Source organism: Colobus angolensis, unplaced genomic scaffold (genome assembly GCF_000951035.1).
Source record: "Colobus angolensis palliatus isolate OR3802 unplaced genomic scaffold, Cang.pa_1.0 Scaffold320, whole genome shotgun sequence".
NCBI lineage: Eukaryota > Metazoa > Chordata > Mammalia > Primates > Cercopithecidae > Colobus > Colobus angolensis.
In genome coordinates this window covers 3062864-3073235 of record NW_012116489.1, presented here as the reverse complement: position 1 = coordinate 3073235, position 10372 = coordinate 3062864, and the positions used below count along the sequence as shown (strand labels likewise).

General features: G+C 34.0%; 1 protein-coding gene across 1 annotated transcript in view; it reads left to right on the top strand.

The window, feature by feature from the left end:
* Nucleotides 1-205: 205 nt before the first annotated feature.
* F13B (coagulation factor XIII, B polypeptide) overlaps nt 206-10372 on the top strand; it is a 35673-nt gene continuing 25506 nt past the window's right edge. Inside the window, exons 1-7 of the mRNA XM_011951618.1 lie at nt 206-314; nt 4406-4606; nt 5515-5700; nt 6404-6580; nt 6934-7110; nt 9971-10150; nt 10238-10369. Of these exons, the coding sequence (XP_011807008.1) occupies nt 251-314; nt 4406-4606; nt 5515-5700; nt 6404-6580; nt 6934-7110; nt 9971-10150; nt 10238-10369 (1117 nt within the window). The 5' untranslated portion in view covers nt 206-250. The remainder of the gene's footprint in view (nt 315-4405; nt 4607-5514; nt 5701-6403; nt 6581-6933; nt 7111-9970; nt 10151-10237; nt 10370-10372) is intronic.

The following is a 10372-nucleotide window of genomic DNA, read 5'->3' as shown; positions in this document are numbered from 1 at the left end:
GCTATTGTTGCCCTAATCAGTTATAATACTCTTACTGGACTCTGGCATGATAAGTAATGCCAATTAATATAGTTGTGTTATTTTAACACTATTTCAAAATATTTTAAGTGAAATATAAGACTTGTTGCAAAAGGACTTAGAGAGAGGTTATAAATTATTAACTTTTTCCTCAAGAGAAGTATTGTGTACTTAATGACAAGTTCCTAGTGCTTTAGAATTGTTAAAATCTTTGTGAAGCACACCACTGAAGATGCGGTTGAAAAACCTGACTTTTATCATCATATTGATAATCTCAGGAGAACTCTATGCAGAAGGTAAAAGTAATTCTTAATATTCTTTATTCTCTAAAACATATAAATGGAGATTCTAATATTTGTACAACTCAAGTTTTAGTATACTCTTTCATTTGCATATATCAAATTTATAACATATATTTTATAAATAAAACTTTTTATAATATGTAGACCTTTTCCTTTGAGCAAAATTAGTAAAGTGTTCTTACAGTAGCATAAGTTAGAAAAACAAAACGAAACAAAAATCTTTGTATCTCAAGGGGGCATAGGAGACAGGGATCTAAATACTTCAAAAAGGTTTTCAGGCTAACAATATGTCCATTTGGAAGTCACATGTTAACTTTAATTCTAAATTTATGCTAGAATACATTCCTAATACTGACAAAACTTGTACAATTTTAATTCTGTTCATAAGATGAGAGTTTCATGTGGGAAATTTGAAAAGGAAACAGCCATAAATATTGTCTACTTTTGAGATGTTGATTTTTATCCCAATGAATTATTCATCAGTTGGAGACATTAAGTAGTGGTTAGTGAGTGAGCCATATAATTGCTTGTACAAACAGGAACACTTAGAGAGTAAAAGAGGGGCTCTATTAATAATTGTTTGGACAACACATGTAAATCAGGACTTTCCAAACAAACCAACACCTGTGGACTCCCTATTAGAAAGCTTTATAGTCAGATTGCCCAGTGTGTAAGATTAGTGTGAGAATGGAAGGTAGGCAGTATACATGGGTATGTTGTTTAGGAACATTATCAATATTATCAGGCCGTAGGATGAAGAATCCAGGGAGGTCACTTAGCATTAGCAAGAGTGAACATACAAAGAAGGAAGCTACAGCAATAAAGCTTTTCTAAAATAAACATCTTAGGGAATTCGTTGAAATTAAATATATAAGTTTTAATTGTGTTTTAGTTGAATAGTTTACTACAAATTTTCTACCCAAACATCTATAATTAAAATTATAAAAGTGAAATCCACAGAATTCATCTTATTTTATACTTTTAATTCTATAATAGGATGATTTTTGCATGAATTTCTTTTGATTTTATTTTTCTGTCTAAATAGGGAAATACCAGCAGATACAATTGTCCGTTATCCATACCATAAAGACATTGCAATATTCTAGTCAATTTTCTAATTGTTATAGGTTTATAATGCTGTTTTACACAGCAACAAAAAAGTAAGCAGCTTGAAGACAGAGACAATGATCTTATTTTTGCATGCTTCTCTCAACTCCCATTGTGCACTTCAGGGGCAAGAATTGGATTAATTGTACTTCTCATTTCATGGTTTGCAGTTATTATTTGCCTATGAAAGATCTCACTCTTGCTTTACTTACACATTTTGTCCCCTTATTCCCAATCTTGAAGTCTGTTTCCCCTGGGACCTACTACAGTGTTTTAACATGTTATTATAGCTCTCTCCACCACAAATAGCTCTAGAATGAATATTATGATGTAACCAACTTATCTTTCTGTGAGAATATCGTCAGTCTGTATTCACTCACAGGTAGGATTCTTGAGTCTATTCTTGTACTTGATTTCTGTGAGTAATGAGAGATTACTTTTGCAGAATGGCAGTTTCGAAGTACATCATCTCTGAGAGAGGATGTAAATTGTTGCTTCTCATCATCCTCACCAACACCTCATATTGTCCATTTTTATACTGGTTGCTATATGGTTATTCATAAAGTGATATCCCATTTTTATTTATTTACCATTCTTTGCTCAGTAGTGTGTCCATCTCTTCATATACTTTTTTTATATGTTCGGATGTCTGTGATTTCCTGGTTTATATATGATTAGCATATTCCTTACATTTCTCATTAATTTTTTTCTCAGGAGTTCATATTCTCCAAGGCATTCCAGCTACCTTAACAAGTAATGTGCCTATCCTGGTGGTGGAGGGAGACGTCACAGGACAGAGTCTTTAAAGCCACAACCTAGGATTGTTGTGCAAAGAATATTTTGCTGCCCCTCCCTGACAAGCACCTGTGCCCCCCAGGGAAATTCCTTGTGTATTCACCATTGCACTGCTATTTTGAAAAACTCTTTTTATTGTAAATTCCTTTGGTGCTTGGGTGTGAAAAGTGGTGAGAAGAATTCTCAGGGAATGGGGACCATCCTGCCCATGTTTTTCTGTCTGCTCCATCAGATGCCGGAAGTTTTGTTGCTCATCATTCCACATCCATTTCCTTCAAACCTAGGCTAGCACTGCTACTCTTTTATGTCTCACAGTAGCATTAAGGTATACAGTGATCAACCAAGGCGTTGAAGCTAGAGTAATCACACTGGATCCAGGCCTTCTTCCACCCATGATTGCCCATGTTTCTTCCCAACACAGTTCCTAGGATTGTTCAAGTATTTCTTTCTTTTAAGCGTTTTTGTGATTTTAAGATCTTCAACATGAAGATAAATTTTTAAAATATATGTTTTATTTGGAGTATAATATATCCAGAAAAATGCAAAGATCATAGGATACACATATATATTTTTATAAAAGTTTACACGATCAGATCAAGATATAGAACAGTGACAGCACCCCAGAAACAAAAATGATCCCTCTAAGGCACTAAACCCCAAAGGTAACCATTCTGACTTCTACTATCATGGATTAGTTTGTCTTCTTTTAAAAAGTTATGCAAATGTATACATTAATTCATATGTGATTGGCTTGTTTCACTCAATATTATGTTTATGAGATTCACCATTTGTTCATTTCTGTTTTGGATAATATTCCATTGTATGCATAGTCTAAAATGTGTTTATCTTTTCTATTATTTATAGGCATTTAGATTGTTCCCAGTTTGGGACTATATGAATAGTGCTGCTATAAGCATTCTTTTACATGTCTTTTGGTGTACAAATATATGCTTTTTAAATTAGGTAATATGGTTTGTACACGTTTTACCCCAATATATATTGCAAAAGTGTTCTCTCACAGAGTTTGGACTGATTTATACTTTCAGTTGTAGAAATATGCAAGTTCCAGTTTCTTCACTTCTTCACAATCATTGAGATAACTTGTCTTTTTCATTTCAGCAGTTCTATTGGATATGCAGTACTATCTCATGGTGGTTTACATTTGCATTTCCCTGATGACTAGTAATGCTAAGTACTAGGTCTCTAACCATCTAAATATCCTATTTTGCAAAGCTCTTGCTCAAGTCTTGCTTTGTTTTAATTGGTTGTCTGTTTTTTTCTTTAAAAATTTGATTTATTTCAAAATTTTTTATGAGTTTGCATATGTTAAGGAGAAATTTTATCTATTCCTGAACTGTACTGTCCAATACAGTGGCCATTAGCCACATATAGCTATTGGAGACAGTACTTAAAATGTCACTAGTCCAAGATCAGATGTTCTGTAAGTATAAATATATAGTGGATTTTAAAGAGTTAGTAAGAAAAAAAAGAACATAAAATATTGTAAAATATTTTCAATATATTAGGTTAAATAAAAACCTATTATTAAAATTAACTTCAACTGTTTCTTAGTATTTTTATGAATGTGACTATTAGAAATTTTTAAATTACATATGTGACTTGCAATACATATCTATTAGGAAGTGCAGGCAGGGTGGAGTGGCTCAACTGTTGTAATCCTAGTGCTTTGGGAGGCCACGCAGAAGGGTTCTTTGAGTCCAGGAGTTTGAGACCAGCGTGAGCAACAGAGTGAGACCCCTCATTTCTACAAAAAATAAAACAAAAATTAGCCAGATGTAGCGGCATGTACCTGCAGTCCTAGCTGCAGGAGAGGAGGTTTGCTTAAGCCCAGGAGCTCCTGGTGGCAGTAAGCTATAAATGAAAGCTATAAATGAGCTATAAATGAAAAATGAAAGTCCTGTTCTACGAAGTTAGGCAAAGCTTCTCTGAAAAAGTGGTCTGCTAAGTTTTATCTTGACTGTTGGGTGTTTAAAGTCATTTGCCGATCAGTTATGATAAAACGACTGCTCGAATTATCAAAAAGTACCTTGAAAATTTAAGTAAGAAAAATAAGTACTAGTTGAAGTGTCTCTAAAAACTTTTAGTTTGTGTTGTCACCTGATTACAAATTTATGTTTTTAGATTTCTTTTTCCATTTTCAGCTTGACATTTACTCATTTCAGAGAAATCCTGTGGTTTTCCTCATGTGGAAAATGGAAGAATTGCCCAATATTACTATACTTTTAAAAACTTTTACTTTCCAATGAGCATAGACAAAAAATTGTCATTTTTCTGCTTGGCTGGTTATACCACCGAAAGTGGAAGACAAGAAGAGCGAACTACGTGTACAACAGAAGGCTGGTCTCCAGAACCAAGGTGCTTCAGTAAGTCAGCTGGATGTGTCACACAACGTTGCAATACTCAAAGAAATTCGTATATAAAAATAGGGGTCCAATAAAAACAGAAAGCGGTTAAACCTTTTAGTAGATAAGAACAAAATCTCTAGTAATCTGTCTTTCCACAAAATGAAGGCGTAATTTGAAATCCGGTAAATAATGCTTTTACATGAAAATGTTATTTTCTTTATCTGTTTTCAATAATACTCTGTTGAAGGGAATAGGGTAATAACTGAAATTATTTATCACATTGCAAGGCAAAGAGATGTAATTTACTTTAAGTAACAAGAAATTTATTTTGATAATTAAGCATAGGATGCTAGAAAAATGCTTGAAACACTGGCCTCTGGAAGGGCAAGATTGCTACTTTAATGCTTTATCATTTGTAAGACTCATCTCTCCTTTGTGTGCCAACTTCTCTCATGATACCCATTGAAAAACGTGTTTTTCAATTTTGAATTGAAAGTTTGAGTTCAAATTTGTGAGAAGGTAATCTAATTGACTCATTTCATTATTTTATGTCAGGCTACACTATCATCAAACTATCAGTGATCTTCTGCTAGGGCAGGTGATCCAGAGTAAGGGGCTTTGGTTGAGCCAGTTTCATTTAAAAGAGGATGTTGAATATGGTTATTGCTGTTGATATATCTAGTAAACCTACCTAGAAGTAGATGTGGTAGGGGTAGAAATTACTATAAGAACTAAAAATACTAAATACAAAGAAAGTCAGTGTTAATTTTCAAAAATCATGCAGATTATTTCAAAAAAATTATGCAGATATTTCCAAAATGAAATTGCTAATAATAACATTATACTTTTGGCTTAATTTTACAATTTAGTAAAAAACAAGCTTAGTTTCATCATTAAGTTAAACAAATAATTTTTTTTTCCCGTAGAAAAATGCACTAAGCCTGACCTGAGTAATGGTTACATCTCTGATGTAAAGTTATTGTATAAAATTCAAGAGAACATGCATTATGGTTGCGCTTCAGGGTACAAAACCACTGGAGGGAAGGATGAAGAAGTGGTTCAATGTCTCTCTGATGGATGGTCTTCTCAACCAACCTGTAGGAAAGAACATGGTATAAGAATCATTTCCTAAAACTGAAGATAAGAGCTTGTCAAGCTTATATTGAATATATTGAAGCTTATATTGATATCTATTATTTAATAGAATTTATTTTTCATTATGTCTGCAATGCAGGAAGTTGATATTACTTTTTTCAAGTACTAGGTGATTCCTTAATCCAAATGTTCTCAATCCCTACAACACACCTACACCAATAGTTCTTACTTTGCACCAATAAAAGGAATTGGAATGGAATAAAATAAAATAAGCCCTTTCTTTATATGTCACTATTTCCTTTATTACAGAAGAATTTAAGATCATGTACATTATTTTATGTTGTGAACCAATGCCAGATACACTTAAAAATAGTTCAATAATTTAAATATATGTATACTTTGTTAGTAAGTTGTTTAAATTGTAAAAATGCATAGACAGCACATACTTTCACAATTGCTACTGCACAAGCCTTCAGCTGAATTTTGGCCTTTGGTCAAGCACTTGTAGACCAGAATTTTAAGAACAGAAAGCTGGTAGGGTTAGGTCACAAGGTGTATGAAAAAAGAGAATAGAGGTAAAGAAAAATTGGGGCGATTTTTCAATTTTACTAAGAGTTGATTTTACTATATATTCTTAAGATCTGTTAAAACATATTTTGATATTTTTTAATTCTAGGTTATTCAAAAGATTTATAAAATAAATAATTTTTATAATTTTAGAAACATGTTTGGCTCCTGAATTATATAATGGAAATTATTCCACAACACAGAAAACGTTCAAAGTGAAGGACAAAGTACAATATGAATGTGCTACTGGCTACTACACAGCCGGAGGAAAGAAGACAGAGGAGGTAGAATGTCTCACATACGGATGGTCTCTCACACCAAAATGTACCAGTAGGTTCTCATTTGGAATAAAATCTACTCTCACTCTGAAAGCTTTTTCTCATAGAGAAGTGTATATAAGTTGTCATGCTAATTATGTTTCATCTTTTCACACTTTTTTGCCTTTATTTTTAATTATGTTGATAGTAGTCTTTGATAATTGAAAGCTCCCAAGTAGAAAAAATTCATTTTAGCTCACAGGATTAAATTAGAATAAGCTTAATGATATTTAACAAATATATAAAATGAATTCATAAGCTTTATGGCAAATTTAATTTTTATTCTAGATATGTCATGTAAATAATGAATTTTGTTGTAGCAGAAAAAATATTTGTTTGTAATTTTATTCATTCTTTGATTTGTAGAATTAAAGTGCTCTTCTTTAAGATTTATTGAAAATGGTTATTTTCATCCTGTAAAGCAAACCTATGAAGAAGGAGATGTCATTCAGTTTTTCTGTCATGAAAATTATTATCTAAGTGGATCTGATTTAATTCAATGCTATAACTTTGGTTGGTACCCAGAATCTCCTGTATGTGAAGGTAAATTTTTAAATTTAATACTCACAAAATGCCATGTCTTTATCAGCTTTACTCTCTATTAGCTCTGACAAAATTTCTGTGGTCATATCTAATTTTTTTCCTGAGTCCTATTTTTAAAATAAATATTGTCTTTTAAATCAGTGCTATTTTCAGCAATCTTTTACATATATTCCACCTGAATAAATCTTGTTTCGTATTAGTTTGTAAGTGACTATATCTTTTAAATTTATTATTTGAAAATATATATTATACATTTTAAATCCCTTATTATAATGAATAGCTTTTCTTATTGGGAATTATTAGACCTAATTACCCCAATCTGGCAGCTCTTCAAGGATGCTTTCTCTTTATTTGCCACATATTTCCAGATGTAAAAATTAATCTCTAAAATAGCGAGGTAGAAAGCAGAAAAAACAGAACACTAATACCCAGAAGTGAAAATGGGAAAAGAGGTCATCTAGTAGACGCTGCCCAAAAATGTAATATCTATGGTCACATTTCTATTACTGGATGTGTCCAAACGGGTAATGCAATTACCTGTCAGAAGACATCCATAGTTATTTAAACACATATACAATTTAATGTGAGGACGGTCCTATCTAGCAGAAGATATGAAAAAAAAAATTGCAGATATGAAAAAAATAATTGCTATAATGTGACAAATGGTACAATCAACTCAGGTACAAAGTGCAGGAATAAACATTAGGGATTCTGATTGGTATGCTGTGGAATAGCATTCACAGAAGTGATGGCTAATATTTACATTGGGTCTTAAGAGATAAATAGGAGTTTGAGGATTGGGAGGATAGGGTGAGGCAAAGGGTTTGATAGTAGTTTTTTGTTTTCTGTAATATGGGACATAATGTCTATTGACAGGCAGGTGAAAGACGTGAATGTACAACTTGGAAGAAAGTGGTGAAGATTTGGAACAGGTGCTGGGGGAAACAAATGAGGGCTCTGACTATGGGTATGCAGTGGGATTGCCAGAACTATCATAATTCCCTAAATGCACTGTACGGTAACTTTAAATATTTTATAATTTTTCATTCGTGCTTGACATTCTTGGTATAGTAGTAGAGAAGATTTTTTAAGCAAAATTTTAAAAGCATATTATTCCTTTATTTTTTTAAATTTTTTTTTAATTTTTGAGATGGAGTCTTGCTGTGTCGCCCAAGCTAGAGTGCAGTGGTATGATCTCAGCTCACTGCAACCTCCACCTCCCAGGTTCAAGTGATTCTCCTGCCTCAGCCTCCTGAGTAGCTGGGACTACAGGCGTCAGCCACCATATCCAGCTAATTTTTTTGTGTTTTTAGTAGAGATAGGGTTTTGCCGTGTTGGTCAGGCTGGTCTCGAATTCCCGACCTCAGATGATCAGCCTGCCTCGGCCTCCCACATTGCTATTTCAAAAATAAATGGCAGACCTACTTAAGGCCTTTTATATCCCTTTCCTCTTCCAAATTAGCCAGCATGACAACAAGCCTATTTTCTCCGGTAAATAGTCATTAGGCATACAATAGGCAGTGTTGTGGGCTGAATTATATCTCTCTTCTCCCAAAATATAACCACATTCTAATACTGGGAACCACTAAATGTTACCTTACATGATAAAAGACACTTTGAGGTTAACAATCTTAAGGTAGGAATACTATCTGGAATTATCTATCCAGACTCTAAATATAATCAGAAATGCTTTTATAAAAGGGAGGCAGAGGGAGATTGACTACAGAAGAGGAAGCAGGAGATGTGATAAAGGAAGCCACAGGTTGAAATGTTTTGAGGAAGGGGTTGTGAGCCAAGGAATACAGGTAATTTCAAGAAGTTAGAAAAGGCAAAGTAGCTGATTCTCCTCCAAAGCCTCCAGCAGGAATGCAGCTCTTCTGATATCTCAATTTTAGTCCAGTGAAACTGACTCTGGACTTCTGGCCTTCAGGAGTGTAAGAGGATAAATTTGTGCTGTTTTAAGCCACTAAATTGTAATTCATCACAGCAGCAATAGGAAAGTAGTGTGGTCAGTATTTTAGAGTAGGAGACTTTAATTTAAACAGACATGGGTTCAAGAACAGATCTGCTGCATGCTATTAATTCATTTACTTCATAAGTTTTAGTTTGTCTATAACATGGGAGAAATAATAGTGCCTACTTAATAAAGTTATTTTAGGACTAAAGGAAGTAATGAATGTAAAATGCCTGCCACTTTAGTGTTCTATTGGTGCATAACAATGTCACCACAAACTCAGCAGCTTAAAACAACACAAATATTATTTCCCATTGTGTGTAGGTTGGGAGTCTGGATGTGGCTTAACCAGATCCCTGCATCCGTGGCTAACAAAGCTGCAATTGAGATGTTAGCTGGACTGAAGTCTCATCTGAGGCTTGACTGGGCAAGACTTCTTCCAAACTCACTGTGGTTATTGACAGCATTCAGCGCTTTGCAGACTGCTGAACTGAGAGCCTCTGTTTCTTGTGGCTGTTAACTGAAGGCAGCCCGCTGGCCCTTGCCTTGCAACCCTTCTGCTTTGGAAGCTCATGATGTAGCTTCTTGTTTCCTCAAAACCAGCAAGGAGAGAGAGTCTCTTGGCAAGAATGGTGTTAAAATCCGATGTTACATAATTATGTGTACATAATCACGTACTAATCCATGATCTTTGCTGTATTTTGTGGGCTAGAAGCAAGTTACAGGTCCTACTCATGGAAAGAGTTATCACACAAGGAAGTTAACATCAGGAGGTGGGGATCAAAGGAATGCTCCTGGAATCAGTCTGTCATACTCTCTATGATGCTTGACACAATGGATCTTTTTATTTAATCTTTATTATTTTTGTAATTATATGACTAAAGGTGCTGATTTTTTTTCCATAAGGAAGAAGAAACAGATGTCCTCCTCCACCTCTGCCCATAAACTCCAAAATTCAAACACATTCAACAACTTATCGTCATGGAGAAGTAGTTCATATAGAATGTGAACTTAATTTTGTGATCCATGGGTCAGAAGAAATACGTTGTGAAAATGGAAAATGGACAGAACCTCCAAAATGCATTGGTTAGTAACACCTTGAAGAAGCTTCGCTAAAATGAAATCTGTATGTGTAGCTAAATGGTCTGTTCTCTTTCAACTGTACCTTTTCAGAAGGACAGGAGAGGGTAGCCTGTGAGGAACCACCCTTCATTGAAAATGGTGCAGCAAATTTACACTCTAAGATTTATTACAATGGGGATAAAGTGACATATGCATGTAAAAGCGGCTACCTTCTCCGTGGATTGA